At 36.3% G+C, this 24,920-nt stretch overlaps 1 protein-coding gene across 2 annotated transcripts in view; it reads right to left on the bottom strand.

Moving 5' to 3' along the window:
• cbl (Cbl proto-oncogene, E3 ubiquitin protein ligase) overlaps positions 1-24,920 on the bottom strand; it is a 133,889-nt gene that overhangs the window by 23,694 nt on the left and 85,275 nt on the right. For both annotated transcript variants that reach the window (XM_061878093.1, XM_061878094.1), the window contains exons 5-9: positions 21,701-21,822; positions 19,583-19,720; positions 13,727-13,814; positions 11,111-11,242; positions 342-560 (exon numbers count right to left, since the gene is read on the bottom strand). In XM_061878093.1, the coding sequence (XP_061734077.1) occupies positions 342-560; positions 11,111-11,242; positions 13,727-13,814; positions 19,583-19,720; positions 21,701-21,822 (699 nt within the window). The remainder of the gene's footprint in view (positions 1-341; positions 561-11,110; positions 11,243-13,726; positions 13,815-19,582; positions 19,721-21,700; positions 21,823-24,920) is intronic.

Genomic DNA, 24,920 nt, shown 5'->3' with positions numbered 1-24,920 from the left:
TGAAACTTTGGGATAAGTGTTGATTTTTCTGAGGATGTAATGGAACAACCGTGACTCACTTTGCGTCAACACGCCAAAAACATGGAACGAAAAGAGAACGTTGACCACATTTAAGTGTGTTCATCTTGCACACCCCCACCGGGTAAAATGAAGCTATGCATGTAATCAAGTGTCCGGCACAAAAAGAAACCAAGACAGAGATGAAAGACGTCAGATAGGAATTGTGAGTTTTACGTGATGTAAAAAGGGTCAGGGACATCTTTCAGGTACTGAACAAACCTTCAGAGTATGCCAAAGAATATCCTCGGACAAAACCAGGCATCCACCCACACCCGTCTCACCTTTGCACAAGCCAGTTTGCTCATCATAAGGTGAGGGTCTTCCAGCCTGTCGTCGTCGTCGTCGTCATAGCTGGGCGACGGCGCTCCCTCGGCTCCGAACATGCCCCGGCAAGAGCCCCCGCTGTTGTCCTTGGGGTCGAAGGGATCCACCACGATGGGCTCGGTACCTTTAATCTCGCAGCGGCAGAATGGGCAGCCCGTGCCTTGACCCTCCGATTCCTGGACCAATTGCAGAGGTTGTGAGTAAACTTACCATTTTTTGAAAATGTTTACATACTTAGCGACTATAGGGCTGTAACGATACATGCATCTGTAATCTGATACCAAACCTAGTTTCCATACAGTACACTTTATAAGTGATGGACCGGAAGTGTAACTGCCTCACAATTGTTGCGTCTGACCAGTCTTCCTCTCAGGGAATTAAAGTCACTGGTTAATCCCAAATTCTTTCAGATGACATATATTGAGTAAGAAGGACCATCAAAACAGAATAGGAATATTCTCAAGTTTGACTAGAGCTTCAGGAGACCAGTCCTACAGTGCGCTAATACCAGCATCTAGAAGTGGTCTGAAAATCAAACGGGAAGAGACCACTTATTGAATACGAAAACAGCCCCAAACTTGTCCAGAAAGGAATACAGCCTCATTGTTCTAATACAGATAAGATAAAAAGGGAGTATGCTATACTCCCACATCCCAACCCCTTCGAGGTAAAGCACAGAGTTTACTTGCACACATACAGATACTAGCAAAAAGAGTACACATGGGAAAATATTAGCTGCTTTAAACGACTATGAAAAGAGAGAGAACTCTTAAAAATATATGCATTCTCCACACGATGTAGTCAAGCATCTACTCCCTAAACACATAAATGTGGTTTCGCATTCAGGGCATAAATACAAGACTTGCCAGAAATGCCAGACTTTTGCCCGGAGCACCCAGAAATAGCCCGTATCACCCCCGTTTTATCCAGTCTTCATTGGCTTCCCCGGTAAATTCCGCATTGAGTTTAAAATTTTAGTACATCACTGACTTTTTGTGCCACGGTCTTCTAATGTTTCCAAAAACTTGTTTTTCAAAACCCGTGGAAACCTGGCATTCTACGGAACTCTGGAACAACTTGCATCAGTCCCTTCGTGATCTTGACTTTGTTGAAACTTTTAAGAAACATTCGAAAACTTCTCTTTTTAATAAAGCTTTTAGTTAATGCACCTTATAACTATCATTTTTAATCCACTTTGTATCCTTTTTATGATGTGGCCCCTGTTTTAACGGAATTTTAGTTTTTCTTAACCTATGTTTTGTACAGCGCTTTATAAATAAAATGTACTTACTTACAACCAGGACTAAACTAATCTGGTTTAAATGAATCCACACTAATCCAGTTGCTGTCTGAGATGTCATTTCTTTTCAGATGAACTAGTTCCAGACTTTTTGTGCCAGGGTCTTCTAAAGTTTCCAAAAACTTGTTTTTCAAAACCCGTGGAGACCTGGCATTCCACGGAACTCTGGAACAACTTGCATCAGTCCCTTCGTGATCTTGACTTTGTTGAAACTTTTAAGACACATTCGAAAACTTCTATTTTTAATAAAGCTTTTAGTTAATGCACCTTTTAACTATCATTTTTAATCCACTTTGTATCCTTTTTATGATGTGGCCCCTGTTTTAACTGAATTTGAGTTTTTCTTAACCTATGTTTTGTACAGCGCTTTATAAATAAAATGTACTTACTTACAACCAGGACTAAACTAATCTGGTTTAAATGAATCCACACTAATCCAGTTACTGTCTGAGATGTCATTTCTTTTCAGATTAACTAGTTCCAGACTACAGAGTGTCAGACTAAGGTAATCAACAACGACTTTACACTTTGTGCAAAAAACCAGGGATTGAGTCTTTAATATACATTTTAACGGTGTGTGGAACTGGATTTTGGAATGGAGAAAGGAAAATTAATTGTTGAGGAACATCAATTAAAACGAGAAGAAACATTTAAACAAATAATTTCGAAGTAAAAAGGGTACCCTCACTGAGTTAAATTAAAACCTTTGCTGCTAACGAATTATTTAATCTGGATTGTTTTTGGGTATAAGAACATGTGTATCATCCAATTTATTTAGAAGGTTTCCTCTGTCTTTTAGCAATCATATTCCTGGTCTTAGTTGTGGTCTTTTAGTAGGATTTAGGTCAGGGGCTCGTAACCGTTTGACCTACTTTCCCCGTATAGTTGGAGCCCACTCAAATATTAACACTTAATTATTAATCTTACACTTCATTCATCATATCCAATAATTATATATATATATATAATATTATCTATATATATATATATATATATATATATATTCGGGTTTTGACTTGCTCGACCGCTCATAAAAGTAATGGGACTCTGTCTGTGAATGGAGCTTGTAGTTACATATTATATAAATATGTAAATATTATATAAATATGTACATTAAGTGTTGTAATTATATCTCCGCGTTCTTTTTGGTCAACGCCGCCGCTGCCACCACACCGTGCCAGCAACTTGAGGGTTGTTGCAGGTTCGATTCCCGCTTCCGCCACCCTAGTCACTGCCGTTGTGTCCTTGGGCAAGACACTTTACCCACCTGCTCCCAGTGCCACCCACACTGGTTTAAATGTAACCTAGATATTGGGTTTCACTATGTAAAGCGCTTTGAGTCATTAGAGAAAAAGCGCTATATAAATATAATTCACAATTCACTAACATATATATATATATATATATATATATATATATATATATATATATATATATATATATATATATATATATATATATATATATATATATATATATATATATATTTATATATATATATATATATATATATATATATACATGAAACTAATTTCAGTTAACAGGATACACCTTGTCAAATGATATAAAACAAATCACAGGGATTATTATCAATATTTAGATCAGGATGATTACAAAAATAAAAAAAATAGTCAAATATACTGTAATAAAGGGACTTACAATTACACAGCACTAAAATAAATTGTAAGTAAATTGATAATAATATCTATTTTCCTAAATAAGTGATCAACAATAGAGATTTCCGATAATGGATTTTTTTGCCGATATCCCGATATTGTCCAACTCTTAATTACCAATTCCGATATCAACCGATACCGACATATACAGTCGTGGAATGAACACATTATGATGCCTAATTTTGTTGCGATGCCCCCGCTGGATGCATTAAACAATGTAACAAGGTTTTCCAAAATAAATCCACTCAAGTTATGGCAAAAAATGCCAACATGGCACTGCTGTATTTATTATTGAATTAACAAAGGGCATTATTTTTTTTAACATGCCTCGAAACAGCAGCTTGGCATTTGGGACATGCTCTCCCTGGGAGAGCATGAAGAGGTTGAGGTGGGCAGGGTTTAGGGGGTAGCGGGGGGTGTATATTGTAGCTTCCCGGAAGAGTCAGTGCTGCAAAGGGTTCTGGGTATTTGTTGTTATGTTTATGTTGTGTTACGGTGCGGATGTTCTCCTAAAATGTGTTTGTCATTCTTGTTTGGTGTGGGTTCACAGTCTGGCGCATATTTGTAACAGTGTTAAAGTTGTTTATACGGCCACCCTCAGTGTGACCTGTATGGCCTTGCATTCACTTGTGTGTGTGATAAGCCATAGATATTATGTGATGCAAAGGCAGTGCCTTTAAGGTTTATTGGCGCTCTGTACTTCTCCCTACGTCTGTGTACCACTCCGTACAGCGGCGTTTTAAAAATTTATACATTTGACTTTTTGAAACTGATACCGATAATTTTTGATATCACATTCATATTCATATCACAGTGTTTCCCACAGGTCAGGCATCTATTTGTGGTAGTGTGGTCGTGGCGCGGCGGGGGGGGGGGACAATGCAGCGGCGGCGATGACCAAGAAGAACGCGGAGTTGTAATATAATTACAACACTTTATGTACATATTTATATACATATTTATATAATATTTACATATTTATATAATATGTAACTACAGGATCCATTCACAGACAGAGTCTCATTGCTTTTATGAGCGGTCGTGTGAGTCAAAAGCCGGAAAAAAAAATTAAATTAAATTAAAAATATTTAAAAAAATAATATGTATATATATATATTTTTAAATATTTTATTTGGGGCAGCCGTAATTCTTTCGAGGCGGGACGCCACAAATAAATGAATGTGTGGGAAAACCTGTATCATATTATCGGACATTCCTAGTAAGATTTAAGTGCAAATAAAAATACAGCTTCACCACTTTAGTCATAATTTCCGCACTTGATAAACCTCTCTACGACTTAAGCTCCAGACTTCTTCTGTTTGTTTGATATTGTCATTACTGCCACAAGTGGTGTAAAAGTGTATTACAACTGAGTACCGCTGCGCCCCATATGGACCTCAGCTGAGAAACAGATATTTTTGGGTACCCCTCCAGGGGGCAATGGGCCCTTGTTCCGTGGTTAAGAAGTCAATGTACTCCATCGTCATGCATACAGACTTCACTCTCGAGTGACACTTGCATCTGGACCGGTTTGACTCAAGTCCTGCCTTAGACCCGAATTTGCCTCAAGATATAAGATTATTTAACTCAAGACTAGGACGAATCAAACCATTTCAATCAATTTCTGAGAAAGCCGTTTCAGTAAAATCCTGGTTTAAAATGTGACTTGGTCTAGAATTAAGGCTTAACCCCTGTCAGGGAATCTGGGCAGCCCAGCCTTTGCATAAAAAACTCCGTGTTTGAGACCACTTTACCTTCTTGTGAAATACTCAAACGGACAAAGTAAAGGGGATAAAACCAAACCAGGGAGCCAGCATCTTCCAACAAAGTTCGGAATGAAAGCTACAAGCTGAAATATTATTGCCGCATTTTACTCAGTGGCCGAGTGGTTAGAGTGTCCGCCCTGAGATGGGTAGGTTGTGAGTTCAAACCCCGGCCGAGTCATGACAAAGACTATAAAAATGGGAGCCATTACCTCCCTGCTTGGCACTCAATATCAAGGGTTGGAATCGGGGGTTAAAAATAACCAAAAATGATTTCCGGGCGCGGCCACTGCTGCTGCTCACTGCTCCCCTCACCTCCCAGCAAATTTCACCACACCTAGTGTGTGTGTGACAATGATTGGTACTTTAACTTAACAATGTTTTGTAAATATATTTATTGAGACTGTATAAACTGCTACTCTTGCACTTGTCTGCACTTTCCTCAAAATATTTTTTTTTCCTAAGTATTGGATATTTATTGGAGAATTACCTGCTTGCAGTTTTGTAGTTAAAAAAAAAATAAAAATAAAAAAAAATCACAAATCATTAAAACGGTTCATACAAAATCCAAGCCGTTTGACATTTTGCAAATTCTGTTACCTTACTGTATTGAAAATGAAACCAAACCATGGCCTGATAACCAAAGTGCGTCTCGAATTGTTACTATCACATACCGGTCGGTATCTGCAAAAAGTCAGTGTTCAAAAACAAGAAAAAAAAATACAAAAATGAGGGCTATTTTATTTGAACTAAGCAAAGTTATCTGCCAATAGAAAAAAGAACATTTGCTTTGTCAAGACTTTCCCAAACAAGTAAAATTAGCTAACCTCAATGAACCCCAAAATAGCTTAAAAAAAGTATATTCTCACTAATAACAAGTGTATTAGTAGTACACAAGTGTACTACCAGTACACTTGTGTACTCGTAGTATAATCTTAGACAGAAAATAAGCAACTATCACCCTTATTCGAGATATTTCATCTTACTTACATTTCAGTTTTGCCTACTTTTACACTGCAAAAAGTCAGCGTTCAAAAACAAGACAAAAAAATACAAAAATGATGGGTATTTTATTTGAACTGAGCAAAATGATATGCCAATAAAACAAGACAGTGTGGCTTGTCAAGACTTTCCAAAACAAGTAAAATTAGCTAACCTCAACGAACCCCAAAATAGCTTAAAAAAAGTATATTCTCACTAATAACAAGTGCACCAGTAGTAAACAAAAATACCTTAAAATAAGTATATTCTCACTAATAACAAGTGCACCAGTAGTAAACAAAAATACCTTAAAATAAGTATATTCTCACTAATAACAAGTGTACTGCTAGTACACAAGTGTACTAATAGTACACAAAAATACCTTAAAATAAGTATATTCTCACTAATAAGTGTACCAGTAGTAAACAAAAATACCTTAAAATAAGTATATTCTCACTAATAACAAGTGTACTGCAAGTACACAAATGTACTAATAGTACACAAAAATACCTTGAAATAAGTATATTCTCATTAATAACAAGTGTACTACTAATACACTTGTTATTAGTGAGAATATACTTACTTTAAGGTATTTTGTGAACTACTAGTACACTTGTTATTAGTGAGAATATACTTATTTTAAGGAATTTTGTGAACTACTAGTACACTTATTAGTGAGAATATACTTATTTTAAGGAATTTTGTGAACTACTAGTACACTTATTAGTGAGAATATACTAATTTTAAGGTATTTTGTGAACTACTAGTACACTTGTTATTGGTGAGAATATACTTATTTTGAGGAATTTTGTGAACTACTAGTACACTTAATATTAGTGAGAATATACTAATTTTAAGGTATTTTGTGAACTACAAGTACACTTAATATTAGTGAGAATGTACTAATTTTAAGGTATTTTGTGAACTACTGGTACACTTGTTATTAGTGAGAATATACTAATTTTAAGGTATTTTATGAACTACTAGTACACTTATTAGTGAGAATATACTAATTTTAAGGTATTTTGTGAACTACTAGTACACTTGTTATTAGTGAGAATATACTTATATTAAGGTGTTTTGTGAACAACTAGTACACTTATTAGTGAGAATATACTTATTTTAAGGAATTTTGTGAACTACTAGTACACTTATTAGTGAGAATATACTAATTTTAAGGTATTTTGTGAACTACTAGTACACTTGTTATTAGTGAGAATATACTTATTTTAAGGAATTTTGTGAACTACTAGTACACTTGTTATTAGTGAGAATATACTAATTTTAAGGTATTTTGTGAACTATATGTACACTTGTTATTAGTGAGAATATACTTATTTTAAGGTATTTTGTGAACTACTAGTACACTTATTAGTGAGAATATATTTATTATAAGGTATTTTGTGAACCACTAGTACACTTAATATTAGTGAGAATGTACTAATTTTAAGGTATTTTGTGAACTACTAGTACACTTGTTATTAGTGAGAATATACTCATATTAAGGTATTTTGTGAACTACAAGTACACTTGTTATTAGTAAGAATATATTTATTCTAAGGTATTTTGTGAACTACTAGTACACTTATTAGTGAGAATGTACTTATTTTAAGTATTTTGTGAACTACTAGTACACTTGTTATTAGTGAGAATATATTTATTATAAGGTATTTTGTGAACTACTAGTACCCTTAATATTAGTGAGAATGTACTAATTTTAAGGTATTTTGTGAACTACTAGTACACTTGTTATTAGTGAGAATATACTAATTTTAAGGTATTTTGTGAACTACTAGTACACTTATTAGTGAGAATATACTAATTTTAAGGTATTTTGTGAACTACTAGTACACTTGTTATTAGTGAGAATATACTTATTTTAAGGTATTTTGTGAACTACTAGTACACTTGTTATTAGTGAGAATATATTTATTTTAAGATATTTTGTGAACTACTAGTACACTTGTTATTAGTGAGAATATACTAAATTTAAGGTATTTTGTGAACTACTAGTACACTTGTTATTAGTGAGAATATACTAATTTTAAGGTATTTTGTGAACTACTAGTACACTTGTTATTAGTGAGAATATATTTATTATAAGGTATTTTGTGAACTACTAGTACACTTATTAGTGAGAATATACTAATTTTAAGGTATTTTGCGAACTACTAGTACACTTGTTATTAGTGAGAATATACTTATATTAAGGTATTTTGTGAACTATTAGTACACTTATTATTAGTGAGAATATACTAATTTTAAGGTATTTTGTGAACTACTAGTACACTTATTAGTGAGAATATATTTATTATAAGGTATTTTTTGAACTACTAGTACACTTAGTGAGAATATACTAATTTTAAGGTATTTTTGTAAACTACTAGTACACTTATTAGTGAGAATATACTAATTTTAAGGTATTGTGCCCTGCGATGAGGTGGCGACTTGTCCAGGGTGTACCCCGCCTTCCGCCCGATTGTAGCTGAGATAGGCGCCAGCGCCCCCCGCGACCCCGAAAGGGAATAAGCGGTAGAAAATGGATGGATGGATGGATGGATAGTACACTTGTTATTAGTGAGAATGTACTTATTTTAAGGAATTTTGTGAACTACTAGTACACTTGTTATTAGTGAGAATATACTTATTTTAAGGTATTTTGTGAACTACTAGTACACTTGTTATTAGTGAGAATATACGAATTTTAAGGTATTTTGTGAACTACTAGTACACTTGTTATTAGTGAGAAATATACTTATTTTAAGGTATTTTGTGAACTACTAGTACACTTATTAGTGAGAATATACTTATTTTAAGGAATTTTGTGAACTACTAGTACACTTGTTATTAGTGAGAATATACTTATTTTAAGGTATTTTGTGAACTACTAGTACACTTATTAGTGAGAATATATTTAGTATAAGGTATTTTGTGAACTACTAGTACACTTATTAGTGAGAATATATTTAGTATAAGGTATTTTGTGAACTACTAGTACACTTATTAGTGAGAATATACTAATTTTAAGGAATTTTGTGAACTACTAGTACACTTGTTATTAGTGAGAATATATTTATTATAAGGTATTTTGTGAACTACTAGTACACTTAATATTAGTGAGAATGTACTAATTTTAAGGAATTTTGTGAACTACTAGTACACTTATTAGTGAGAATATACTAATTTTAAGGAATTTTGTGAACTACTAGTACACTTGTTATTAGTGAGAATATATTTATTATAAGGTATTTTGTGAACTACTAGTACACTTAATATTAGTGAGAATGTACTAATTTTAAGGAATTTTGTGAACTACTAGTACACTTGTTATTAGTGAGAATATACTAATTTTAAGGTATTTTGTGAACTACAAGTACACTTATTAGTGAGAATATATTTATTATAAGGTATTTTGTGAACTACTAGTACACTTAATAGTGAGAATATACTAATTTTAAGGTATTTTGTGAACTACTAGTACACTTATTAGTGAGAACATACTTATTTTAAGGAATTTTGTGAACTACTAGTACACTTAATAGTGAGAATATACTAATTTTAAGGTATTTTGTGAACTACTAGTACACTTATTAGTGAGAATATACTTATTTTAAGGAATTTTGTGAACTACTAGTACACTTGTTATTAGTGAGAATATACTAATTTTAAGGTATTTTGTGAACTACTAGTACACTTATTAGTGAGAAATATACTTATTTTAAGGTATTTTGTGAACTACTAGTACACTTGTTATTAGTGAGAATATACTTATTTTAAGGTATTTTGTGAACTACTAGTACACTTATTAGTGAGAATATATTTAGTATAAGGTATTTTGTGAACTACTAGTACACTTATTAGTGAGAATATACTAATTTTAAGGAATTTTGTGAACTACTAGTACACTTGTTATTAGTGAGAATATATTTATTATAAGGTATTTTGTGAACTACTAGTACACTTAATATTAGTGAGAATGTACTAATTTTAAGGAATTTTGTGAACTACTAGTACACTTATTAGTGAGAATATACTAATTTTAAGGAATTTTGTGAACTACTAGTACACTTGTTATTAGTGAGAATATATTTATTATAAGGTATTTTGTGAACTACTAGTACACTTAATATTAGTGAGAATGTACTAATTTTAAGGAATTTTGTGAACTACTAGTACACTTGTTATTAGTGAGAATATACTAATTTTAAGGTATTTTGTGAACTACAAGTACACTTATTAGTGAGAATATATTTATTATAAGGTATTTTGTGAACTACTAGTACACTTAATAGTGAGAATATACTAATTTTAAGGTATTTTGTGAACTACTAGTACACTTATTAGTGAGAACATACTTATTTTAAGGAATTTTGTGAACTACTAGTACACTTAATAGTGAGAATATACAAATTTTAAGGTATTTTGTGAACTACTAGTACACTTGTTATTAATGAGAATATACTAATTTTAAGGTATTTTGGGGTTGATTGAGGTTAGCTGATTTAACTTGTTTTGGAAAGTTTTGACAAGCCAAATTGCCCTGTTCTATTGGTAGATAATTTTGCTTAGTTCAAATAAAATACCCCTCATTTTTGTATTTTTTCATGAGTTCATATTTTCTCTGGTTTCATTGAAAATAAAACAGCAAAGTCCGTTTGGCTGTCATCTGTTTTAATTATGAGACACAATTGTGTTAAAGTCCTGATTTTTTTTTTCATGCTTGAAGTAAGAAATTATTACTTTAAAAAAAGTAGTTTTATACTTTTGAGTGTTGATGACACAGCTCTGCAACACTTGATTTTTTAGTTTCAAGCATGTTTTACTCAATATTTTACTGTAATATCTTACTGAGATCATTTAGGACCAAAACCCTTAAAACAAGTAAAACACTAACATGAATTCTGCTTAGTGAGAAAGAATGATTTTATCAGACAGAAAATAAGCAACTATCACCCTTATTTGAGGTATATCATCTTACTTAGATGTCACTTTTTGCCTCCTCTTACCTGCCATGCGGTGAGGCAGTAAGTGCACATCAGGTGACCGCAAGGCTCAATCTTCACATCTTTGTCATTCTCTGCACAGATCTTGCATAACTGGAAGGTGGAGCCCATCTCACAGTAGAGCTCATACTGCTCCTGAGGGGGTAGAGAGAAGAGGGCGGCATCAGTTACTCGTACTCGCTACCAGCTGCCAGACAAGCCTAAAGTAGTTACCGTACCGGTTTTGTGGGACCGATGGGATTTTGCTGACAAATGTCGCTTTGACTTGACTTTTTGACCATGCGATAACAGGCTATTTGTTGTGTCCCCAAAGTTGTCCCCCATATGACGATGCAAATTCATAAAGAACATTTAAGTGGTAGAATCAGCCAATGGCATTGTCTTCCATCCATCCATCTTCTTCCGCTTATTCGAGGTCGGGTCGCGGGGGCAGCAGCCTAAGCAGGGAAGCCCAGACTTCCCTCTCCCAAGCCACTTGGTCCAACTCCTCCCGGGGGATTCCGAGGCGTTCCCAGGTCAGACGGTAGACATAGTCTCTCCAACGTGTCCTGGGTCTTCCCAGTGGCCTCCTACCGGTCGGACGTGCCCTAAACATCTCCCTAGGGGAGGCCATCGGGTGGCATCCTGACCAAAAGCCCACACCACCTAATCTGGCTCCTCTCCATGTGGAGGAGCAGCAGCTTTACTTTGATCTCCTCCTGGATGACAGAGCTTCTGACCCTATCTCTAAGGGAGAGACCCGCCACCCGGCGGAGGAAACTCATTTACCTGTGATCTTGTCCTTTCGGTCATAACCCAAAGCTCATTAACATAGGTGAGGATGGGAACGTAGATCGACCGCTAAATTGAGAGCTTTCCTTCTTCCCCACAACGGATCGATACAGCGTCCGCATTACTGAAGACGCCGCACCGTCGATCTCACCATTCACTCTTTCCTCACTCTTGAACAAGACTCCGAGGTACTTGAACTCCTCCACTTGGGGCAGGGTCTCCTCCCCAACCCGGAGATGGCACTCCACCCTTTTCCGGGCGAGAACCATGGACTCGGACTTGAAGGTGCTGACACTCGGCTACGAACCGATCCAGTGAGATCTGAAGATCCTGGCCAGATGAAGCCATCCGTACCACATCCACTGCAAAAAGCAGAGACCTAATCCTGCAGCCACCAAACCAGATCCCCTCAACACCTTAACTGTGCCTAGAAATTCTGTCCATAAAAGTTAAGAACAGAATGGGTGACAAAGGGCAGCCTTGGCGGAGTCCAACCCTCACCGGAAACGGGTCAGACTTACCGCCGGCGATGCGGACCAAGCTCTGACACTGATCATACAGGGAGCGGACTGCCACAATCAGACAGTCCGATACCCCGTACTCCATGGGTGTCAAACTCTGGCCCGCAGGCCAAATTTGGCCCACCGTGTGATTTAATTTGGCCCTTGAGGCAATATCAAATTATATTATAACACCGCATTCACTGCTAATACTCATACTTACCAACCCTCCCGATTTTCCCGGGAGACTCCCGAATTTCAGTGCCCTTGCCGAAAATCACCCGGGGCAACCATTCTCCCGATTTTCTCTCGATTTCCACCCAAACAACATCATTGGGGACATGCCTTAAAGGCACTGCATTCAACGTCCTCTACAACCTGTCGTCCCGTCCGCTTTTTCTCCATGCAAACATTGTATGGCCCAGTCACATACTATATGCGGACTTTACACACAAACAAGTGAATGCAACGTATACTTGGTCAACCGCTATACACGTCACACTTAGGGTGTCCGTATAAACAACTTTAACACTGCTACAAATATGCGCCACACTGTGAACCCACACCAAACAAGAATGACGACCACATTTAGGGAGAACATCCGCACTGTAACCCAGCATAAACACAACAGAACAAATACCCAGAACCCCTTGCAGCACTAACTCTTTCGGGATGCTACAATATTTGAAAATCGATTTTGCATGTCACTATAAAGTTATACAAGCCTTGCTTGTTCAATATTCAATGCAACACTTGTTTGGGTCCCTATTAAAAGGTTCATTTGTTCAACCTTGGCCCGCGGCTTTGTTCCGTTTAAAATTTTGGCCCACTCTGTATTTGGGTTTGACACCCCTGCCGTACTCGCTGAGCACTCCCCACAGGACTTCCGTCGAATGCCTTCTCCAAGTCCACAAAGCACATATAGACTGGTTGGGCAAACTCCCATGCACCCTCAAGGACCCTGCCGAGAGTATAGAGCTGGTCCACAGTTCCACGACCAGGACGGGAACCACACTGTTCCTCCAGAGTCCGAGGTTGGACTATCCGGCGTAGCCTCCTCTCCAGTACACCTGAATAGACCTTACCGGGAAGGCTGAGGAGTCTCACTGTCTTAATCTTGTATTTCACCTGTGCCTAACAAACTGTAATTCACATGTAATCCCGTCAAGATCTCACGTTTGATGGCAATAACAATTTATATTGTAGTTTAAATTTTCATCTCGTTCATTTCAACATCTTCCTGACAGGACACTTTGTCTTTTTTTTCATTTTTTTTTTTCAAACATACCGACTGTGCGTGCATCCACAAAACCAGCCACACTACATCACACATGTCTGCTGCGCCCACCTGAGTGACTTTGATGTGGTCTTGAGGGGAAGGTTCGCAAAGTCCTGTCAGGTCTGGATTTTGAGGTCGGCCATCAGGGAATAAATAGCTGAAGACAAATAGGCACAAAGTTGAAGCATTACAAGTACACAGAGGTGGGTAGTAACGCGCTACCTTTACTCCGTTACATCTACTTGAGTAACTTTTGGGATAAATTGTACTTCTAAGAGTAGTTTTTATGCAACATCCTTTTACTTTTACTTGAGTATATTTATAGAGAAGAAACGCTACTTTTACTCCGCTCCATTCATGTACATTCAGCTCGTTACTCGCTACTTTTTTTTATCGATCTATTAATGTTTGTTTTGGTTTTTCAAAGTAGGAACTACGCATGCTTTCGTTTCACCAATCAAATGCAGTCACTGGTGACGTTGGACCAATCAAACAAAACAAGGCGGTCACGTGACCGTCACACGTCGAATCAGACTTAAAAAAGTTGAAAAACTTATCGGGGTGTTACCATTTAGTGGTCAATTGTTCGAAATATGTACTGTACTGTGCAATCTACTAATAAAAGTGTCAATCAATCAATCAAAAGTGTAAAGGAAAAAAGACACTTTTTATTTCAACGGTACTTCCCGGTAAAAGCCTAAAGACTGATCGCACAGTTCCTGTCTTCACAATAAAAGCGCCGCTCCATCGCGCCTGCGCTAACAAAATAAGAGTCTCCGAAAGCCAGCACTAACAAACTAGCAAGCTACGGAGTTTGCCGCCAATGTATTTCTTGTAAAGTGTATAAAAACGAATATGGAAGCTGGACAAATAAGATGCCAAAAACCAACGACTTTCATGTGGTACTAGACAGAAAGGAAGAACTTTTTTTTCTCCTCCATTTGAAAACGTGGACATTATCAGCACTATACTGTCTGATTCCAATCAATGCAAGTCTTCAGAATCAGGTAATACACCAACTTATATTCTTGTCTTCATGAAAGATAGGAATCTATGTGTTAAGAATGCATGTATATTCATTAAAACACCTTTAACATGTAACAAAAACAGCAAAATAAATAAATATAAATTATATATATATCCATCCATCCATTTCCTACCGCTTATTCCTTTTTGAGGTCGCGGGGGGCGCTATCAGCTACAATCGGGCCGAAGGCGGTGTACACCCTGGACATATTAATATATATGATATGTGTGTGTATGTATATATGAGGTAGATCACCTCGACTTGGTCATTTATTAAATAATTGATTGACCTTGAAAAACTTATTGGGGTGTTACCATTTAGTGGTCAATTGTACGGAATATGTACTGTACTGTGCAATCTACTAATACAAGTTTCAATCAATCAATCAATGAATGCCTACTGAGCCTATGGTGCTGTTAAGTTATTGTGGCTCAATTTGCCTTTTTATATTTTAATGTATTATTATTTAACATATATTATTGTTTTAGTTGCTTAAGAGATATTCCTGGCTCTGAATTTGCTCATTGCTATTTTTATGTTTTTGTGCATTATTTGTTGCCGTAATCAGGTTACTCATCAGTTATTCAGTACTTGAGTAGTTTTTTCCCAACATACTTTTTACTTTTACTCAAGTAAATATTTGGGTGACTACTCCTTACTTTTACTTGAGTAATAAATCTCTAAATTAACAGTACTCTTACTTGAGTACAGTTTTTGGCTACTCTACCCACCTCTGGACAGGACACATCAAAGAAACCATTATACTGCATGTAGTATCTAAATACAAATCTAATTTAACAAATAGTTTTGAGTAGAAATGTACGATAATGGCTTTTTTGCCAATATCCAATATTGTCGAACTCTTAATTACCGATTTAGATATCAACCGATACCGATATATACGGTCGTGGAATGAACACATTATTATGCCTCGTTTTGTTGTGATGCCCCGCTGGATGCATGAAACAATGTAAAAAGGTTTTCCAAAACAAATCAACTCAAGTTATGGAAAAAAAATGGCAACATGGTACTGCCATATTTATTATTGAAGTCACAAAGTGCATTTTTTTTTTTTTACATGCCTCAAAACAGCAGCTTAGATTTTTGGACATGCTCTGTCTATATTGAAGCGTCCCAGAAGAGTTAGTGCTGCAAGGGATTCTGGGTATTTGTTGTGTTGTGTTTATTTTGTGTCACGGTGCGGATGTTCTCCCGAAATGTGTTTGTCATTCTTGTTTGGTGTGGGTTCAGTGTGGTGCATATTTGTAACAGTGTTAAAGTTGTTTATACGGCCACCCTCAGTGTGACCTGTATGGCTGTTGACCAAGTATGCCTTGCATACTTGCACTTGTGTGTGTGTGTGTGTGTGAGAAGCCGTAGATATGTGATATTTTAAGATTTATTGGCGCTCTGTACTACCGTGTACTACTCCATACAGCGGCGTTCTAAAGAGTCATCAATTTCACTTTTTGAAACCGATACCGATAATTTCCGATATTACATTTTAAAGCATTTATCGGCCGGTAATATTCGCAGTCCAATATTATCGGACATCTGTAGTTTTGAGGCATAAATCTCATGGCTGTAGACAACAATCAATCGCACTGGTGCCTTTTTTCATTCCAATTAACCTGAAAACAGCTTCAAGCTGTATTTACTGAAGCTTGACATTTGACAAAAGGTCCTTTTCATAATATAAAACTTTAAAAGATTACACATTTCGAATAAAAAAATACAGCCACCGAAGGAGTATTTCAATGAAAATACCAAAAGTGTGAAGATGCTAACAAACAAGTGGTATCAGGTGAATTTATATTACTGTTTCCACACCTTTAAGATTCTCATGAGAACGTTATGGGTTCCTATTTGGCCGATGAGAGACCAATATAGGACTGGGCGATAAAAGGAATATACTCGATATATCGCGGGTTTGTCTCTGTCCGATATAGAAAATGACTATATGGTGATATTGGAGTATACCTTCTCACGCAGTTGCTTTTACACTACAGGCTCTTCCCACTCTTTCTCGTCTCTCCTTCTCACGGAGACATAAAACAAGCGCACCTTTTTACATACGTCACATACGTGCAACATCAAACGCCCTCGCGGAGCAGACAGGTAGCGGAATGGCTAACGTTAGCTGTGATGCTAGCGGTGAGGTGCGAGTGGTAATACGAGAGAGGGAAGGTGCCAATCTGGTAACGAAAGAAGGAAGAATTAATTCCCAAGAAAAACGGCACGGAGTCTATCGTCTGGCGATGGTTTGGCTTCAAGCGGGAAGATGTCGAACAGACAACCGTAATAAGTCAAGTATGGGACAAAAGCGTTGCTACAAAAAGTAGCTGATTTTCTAGCATCATTTGAAAAGTCACCTGCTAGAGTGGTTGAAACGCTGCATGTCAACACCCACAAAATGTCCAAGCAAACATTTCCACATCAACACGGTATGAAAAAAATAGTCAACAACAGAAGGAGATAACCTACCACATAGTGAAGGACATACACTATTTGATTTCCTATCATGCAGCTCATTTTTATTTGACACTTATTGAAATATCTTGTGTGACATCATGCACAAAAGTGCACTTTTTTGTTTTAAACTATTGTAGTGGCATTCTGTACAAAAAGTGCAATTTAATTTAGTGTTGTTTTGATATGTCATCTTAGTGACATCATGCACAAAAGTGCACTTTTTTGTTTTAAACTACTGTAGTGGCGTTCTGTACAAAAAGTGCAATTTAATTTAGTGTTGTTTTGATATGTCATCTTAGTGACATCATGCACAAAAGTGCACTTTTTTGTTTTAAACTATTGTAGTGGGGTTCTGTACAAAAAGTGCAATTTAATTTAGTGTTATTTTGATATGTCATCTTAGTGACATCATGCACAAAAGTGCACTTTTTTGTTTTAAACTATTGTAGTGGCGTTCTGTACAAAAAATGCAATTTAATTTAGTGTTGTTTAGATATGTTTCTGTTTCAGTTTATTTTCAGTCTAACAAAAACATATTCAAACATGGATCACGATTCAAAAATGAATAACATGACTGAAACAGGCAAAAAAGCTTATATGCCCAACATAAACATTTTTACATTCAATTAAGTTACCTTTTCTAATAATTATGTAATACAAAAGGAATATAGTCATTCAGATTTTTCCTTTAAGTCGCCCTTTAACAAATAATACAAACATATGTACTTACACACATGCACTTTTTTGTAAATAAACATACATACCTTCTAAATACAACATTTAACTAAACAAACATACATTTCTAGTTCACATAACTTTTTAAAATACATCGTGACATTTTCTTTTTGAAATTAAATACTGAGTCACTCATTTTTATTACTTTACCATTAGAATTCCACAAATGAACACCGAGAACAGATCAATCAATCAATGTTTACTTATATAGCCCTAAATCACTAGTGTCTCAAAGGGCTGCACAAACCACATAAACATCTACGTTTAACAACTAATCTTGCTTTTGGTAAAATAAACTTAGATTAAATCTCTTAGATTGTATTTGCTGGTCTGTAAAGAGAAGTATTTTTGAATTCCTTCTGGAAGAGTATCTATTTTTGCTTTGAACATTATCTGTGTTATTTTATAATAAACAATATCTCGAAATTTCATAAGTTTTGATTGAACAAATAATGGATGGGTCATAATATCATAATATCCTGCTTTGTTTTATTAGCCGTACAACTATTTTTTTGCAGCAAAACAATATCATTAATTATGGTTTTAAAAGTGGTTCCCCAGAGTTCTATACAGTATTTCATGTACGGAAGTATCAAAGTATAATAATAAATTGTTAACAAAGAATTATAATTAAGTAATTCTTTAGTTTTATACAAAACACCAAGTGTTTTTGATATTTTTGTTTTTATATAATGATAATTTATAGTCAATTATAACTCCCAAAAACCTTAGTATCAAAGACACGCTCAATTTATTTTAATATTTACTTCATTAGATACCTCAGTTTTGGTACCAAATATCATGAATTTAGTTTTAGCAATATTAAGTGATAATTTATTCATATCAAACCAGTTTTTAAGCACTGTCATTTCTTGTTCTATTTTTACCAAAAGTTCATTAAAAAAAATTTTCCGGAACAAAGGATGGTTGTATCATCCGCAAACATAAAAAATGTTAAGAAACTTGATGCATCACAAAAATCATTAATGAAAATTGTAAATAATTTAGGACCAATTATAGAACCCTATGTCACCTTTGTGACATCATGCACAAAAGTGCTTGTTTTAATCTTGCACTTTCCACTGCTTAATAACTGTTTAATGAATACACTTTTGGTTGTGGTTTCCCTCTCTGCATAAAAGTTTAAAAGTAGCATATATTAATGCAGAATGAAGAAGAATGTTTGAATGTAGACACATAGAAACAATCATACTGCTGTGATTATAAACGACAAATGATAAATGGGTTGTACTTGTATAGCGCTTTTCTACCTTCAAGGTACTCAAAGCGCTTTGACACTACTTCCACATTCACACACACATTCACACACTGATGGAGGGAGCTGCCATGCAAGGCGCTAACCAGCACCCATCAGGAGCAAGGGTGAAGTGTCTTGCTCAAGGACACAACGGACGTGACGAGGTTGGTACTAGGTGGGGATTGAACCAGGGACCCTCAGGTTGCGCACGCCGTCATTCAAGGCTAAGGCAAAATATCCAGATATATATGGTGTATCGTCACATGGCCTAAAAATATCCAGATATTATTAAAAGGCCGTATCGCCCAGTCCTACACGGATATACAGAATATCGTGGAAATAGGTTGTGTGTATTTTCATTCATTCTGCAAACTGGCTGTTTTGTTCCATGTGTTGTTGGAAGTGTGTCAAGGTAGAACGTTTCTGTACTCACAATCCTTCCCTGAAGCCATCTATGAGGGCCTGGAAGAGAGGTTTATTGTGAGGAATGGTCTGGAGGATGTTTCCATCTGCCGTCACGTAGCCGATGGCCCACTGGCCCAGACGGGTGCAGCTCAGTCTGAAGATGTAACTGAGGAGACACGGATGAGGAAAATAAAACACGACATGAGAAGATGCCACTGTTTTAATGAGGAAGATATAAACAGACGCAGCTATGACGCTCTCGGACGGTCTGATGACGTGTTTAAAAATATGAAGCGACGTGCCGTGAGGAGTTTTACAGTACTTGCTAGAATTGGACTAGAACGTGTTGTGTCACTGTGTCACTCGACACTAAGCGATAAAACGCTGAATGTTGTGCTACGCCAGCCAAGTCAAAGCAGTGACATTGTAGAGCACACAATCGGGACCATTGATGCTAGGGACCAGTGCTACACTGCACCGGGGCCTTCGCACGCACGCACGCACGCACGCACGCACGCACGCACGCACGCACGCGCTGAACCAATCTAGGACCAATGCCTTGCTTGTCATTGCATCTATGCAAATTACTACTTTGCATGAAAAAAAAAAAAAAGAAGTGTGCCGGGTTATTCTATTCGGCCACACACAAAATACCCGCAATAATGATATTTCATTTCAAAGACTGCTTACATTTCTGTTCTCGGTGAAATCTATTCTCTGCCTGTTTGAAAAACGGTGACAAAAAGGAAGTGAACAAACGATTTAGTGTCAACCTATTAATAAACATGTTGAGAATGAATTAACAGTAAAAGCCATGGAGAAAAATTAGGCTTCTTCCTACTCCGAGGGGGAAATTCAGCACCACAGTTCGCTCACAAACAATAAACACTTAGGTATTTTTACATATGAATGATATAAATACAGTCTATTACACAGCATTATTCACATGTGAATAATATAAATGCAGTCTATTATACAGCATTATTCACATGTGAATAATATAAATACAGTATATTATACAGCATTATTCACATGTGAATAATATAAATACAGTATATTATACAGCATTACAATATAAATATAGTCTATCATACAGCATTATTCGCATGTGAATAATATAAATAAAATCTATTATACAGCGTTAGTCACATGTGAAAACTATAAATACAGTCTATTATACAGCATTATTCACATGTGAATAGTATAAGTACAGTCTATTATACAGCATTAGAATATAAATACAGTGTATTATACAGCATTATTCACATGTGAATAATATAAATACAGTATTCTACAGCATTATTCACATGTGAATGATATAAATGCAGTTTATTATAGAGCGTTAGTCACATGTGAATACTATAAATACAGTCTATTATACAGAATCATTCACATGTGAATAATATAGTCTATTATACAGCATTATAATATAAATACAGTCTATTATACAGCATTATTCACATGTGAATAATATAAATACAGTTTACAACATTATTCACATGTGAATAATATAAATACAGTCTATTATACAGCATTATTCACATGTGAATCATAAATACAGTCTATTATACAGCAATTTTCGCATGTGAATAATATAAATACAGTTTATTATGCAGCACCATTCACATGTGAATAATATAAATGTAGTATTATACAGTATTATTCACATGTGAATAATATAAATGCAGTCTATTATACAGAATCATTCACATGTGAATAATATAAATACAGTCTATTATACAGCATTTTAATATAAATACAGTCTATTATACAGCATTATTCACATGTGATTACCATAAATACAGTCTATTATACAGCATTATAATATAAATACAATATATTATACAGCATTATAATATAAATACAGTCTATTATACAGCATTATTCACATGTAAATAATATAAATACAGTCTATTATACAGCATTATTCACATGTAAATAATATAAATACAGTCTATTATACAGTATTATTCACATGTGAAAATGTATTCCTGGTATTGTGCAGTCCTTTGAGACATTTGTGATTTAGGGCTATATAAATAAACATTGATTGACTGATTGATTGATTGGTTTTACATTTAATTAGACAAAAACTAAAGAATACTCTGAATATTCCACAGGAGGTCATAACTCAACCACTTCTCACCTGCCGGGTTTGTGAATGAACTTCTGCAGCCGCGCTTTGACTTCGTCGTAAGTGAGGAAGGCCATGTAGCCCGGATGAGTAACTGCCAAGCTGTTCCAGTTCCGCAACAGTGACGACCATGGCTACACACACACAGGAGACAGAGAGTGACAAATACGTCCACATTGCAATAATGAAAAGTACTCCAAGTTGTAATCACAACGACCAGGGTCAAAAAACAAAACAAAAAAAAAACACTCGGAAGCTCTGAGTTGAATTTGCAAGAAGCAAAATGCACCACAATTCTACCTGATCAAGTAACAGAAGAGAGTCTCTTCTGCAAGTCTCATGATGTACGTGTATACAAATTTAATGTGATGCTTATTTAAATTCTTTGCACAAAGAAAATATCAAGTACAACTTTTTTGGACACTTTAGAGAAGGGACTTTTCTCTCTTATTGTGGTGATGTAGTGCAACATCTTCTCATAAGTCAAGTTCCCTTTTCTCAGGGCCAACTCCACTCATAATGAACAGTACAAAAAAAAGCAAACATCATCCGGACTAAATACGTGCGTACAGAGACGTGTAAAGAATTTGCCGCGGCCTATCACCATCACAAAGTGCACGTCGCAGTCTGAGTGCAAAGGCGTCAGTTCCCCATTGGAGTTTTTTTTTAGACGTTTAGAGGTGAGTAATGTCCGAATAATCTATTAGCGGCCTGCAGCTTGTTTTTTCTTTGGCCCACTGCACATATTAAATAAACTAACAAAAAACAGAAAAGCAAAAGGTTGACAAGAGAGTAAAATAGGATGACGCGAATAAAGACAACATTGTCTCCCATAAGACAAACCTTACATAAAGTTTGTTGTTTTTTAAAGTACATAAATACGTATTATTGGTTTAAACCTGTTAAAAAACATTACATTATTGGATAGTAGTCAGTAGGGCGATGTATCGATATATCGAGGGTTTGTCTCTGTGCGATATAGAAAATGACTATGTTGTGTTATTTCGGAGTATACGTTCTCACGTAGTTGCTTTTAGCTGCGGGCATTACACTACAGCAGGGGTGCCCACACTTTTTCTGCAGGCGAGCTACTTTTCAATTGACCAACTCGAGGGGATCTACCTCATTTATATATATCATTTATATTTATTTATTTATGAAAGAGACATTTTTGTAAACAAGTTAAATGTGTTTAATGATAATACAAGCATGTGTAACACATATAGATGTCTTTCTTTCACGAAGACAAGAATATAAGTTGGTGTATTACCTGATTCTGATGACTTGCATTGATTGGAATCAGACAGTAATGATGATAACGCCCAGATTTTCAAATGGAGGAGAAAAAAAGTTGTCCTTTCTGTACGATACCACATGAAAGTGGTTGGTTTTTGGCATCTAATTCATCCAGCTTCCATACACTTTACAAGAAAAACATTGGCGGCAAATTCCGTAGCTTGCTTGATTGACATTCACGGCACCCGAGGGTCTTGTGAGATGACGCTGGCTGCTGCCAGTTCATTATTATGAAAAAATGACAGAGAGGAAGGCGAGAAACACTTTTTATTTCAACAGACTTTCGCGCCGTCCCTTCCGTCAAAACTCTGAAGGCCGACTACACATTTCCTATCTTCACAATAAAAGCCCTGCTTCATGCTGCATGCGCTAACAAAATAAGAGTCTCGGAAAGCTGGCGTGCACAAGTGATGTGCACGCCAGCTTTCTGAGGGATCGCTTGTGCACGCCAGTTTTCCGAGACTCTGTATTTAGTTAGCGCAGGCAGCATGAAGCAGGACTTTTATTGTGAAGATAGGAAATGTGCAGTCGGCCTTTAGAGTTTTGACGGAAGGTACGGCGCGAGAGTCTGTTGAAATAAAATAGTGTTTCTCGCCTTCCTCTCGGTCATATTTTCATAATAATGATCTTGCAGCAGCTAGCGTCATCTCACAAGACCCTCCGGTACCGTGAATGTCATTTAAGTGACGTCTTGGTGAAGATTGATGATCACTAATTTTTAGGTCTATTTTTTTTAAAAGCCTGGCTGGAGATCGACTGACACACCCCCCGCGGTCGACTGGTAGCTCGCGATCGACGTAATGGGCACCCCTGCACTACAGGCTCTTCTCACTCTTTCTTGTCTCTCCTTCTCACTGAGACATAAAACAACCGCACCTTCTTACATACGTCACATACGTATACACCCTCGCGGAGCAGATAGGTAGCGGCATGGGTAACGTTAGCTGTGGTGTGAGTGGTCATACGAGAGAAAGAAGGTGCGATCCCGGTAACAAATGAAGGAAGAATGAATTCCCAAGAAAAACAGACGGGGGGCCATCGTCTGACGGTGGTTTGGCTTCAAGCGGGAAGATGTTGAACAGACAGCCGGGTTTTGTCAAGTGTGGGGCAAAGGCGTTGCTACAAAAAGTAGCATAACTGCTAATATGTAGCATCATTTGAAAAGTAACCTGCTAGAGAATGAAGAGTGCTTGAAACTCTGCATGTCAACATCTTCGTTCGATGCCACACCGACAAAATGCCGAAGCAACCATTTCCACATCAACGCCGTATGGAAAAAATAGTCAACAGAAGGAGATAACGTCTGCATTAGCGAAGGACATACACTATTTGATTTCCTATTATGCAGCTCATTTTTATTTGACACTTATTGAAATATCTTGGGTGACATCATGCACAAAAGTGCACTTTATTTGTTTTAAACTATTGTAGTGGCGTTCTGTACAAAAAGTGCACTTTAATTGAGTGTTTTGGTATGTCATCTTATTGACATCATGCACAAAAGTGCACTCATAGCTTGTTTTAAAATGTCTCTGACAATATTGCACTTTCTGTTTTGGACATGACATGAATGTTTGTGCCACTGCTTAATAACTGTTTAATAAATACACTTTTAGTTGTGATTTCCCTCTCTGCATGAAAGTTTAAAAGTAGCATATATTAATGCAGTATGAAGAAGAATGTTTGAATGTAGACACATAGAATCATCATACTGCTGTGATTTACTGTGGTGTCCCCCAAGGATCTATTTTAGGCCCCATCCTGTTCGCTCTTTATCTCCTCCCTCTTGGAGATATTTTTAAGAAACATGGAGTGTTTTATCACTTTTATGCAAATGACTGCCAAATTTATATGCCGATTTCAAAAAGCCACGGCCCCCTTACACCCCTTCTTAACTGTCTATGTGATGTCAAGGCTTGGTTAGCCCAGAATTTTT

Source organism: Nerophis ophidion, linkage group LG18 (genome assembly GCF_033978795.1).
Source record: "Nerophis ophidion isolate RoL-2023_Sa linkage group LG18, RoL_Noph_v1.0, whole genome shotgun sequence".
Lineage (NCBI taxonomy): Eukaryota > Metazoa > Chordata > Actinopteri > Syngnathiformes > Syngnathidae > Nerophis > Nerophis ophidion.
Note: the sequence above shows the minus strand (reverse complement) of the source record. Positions and strands in the feature narration are given on the sequence as shown.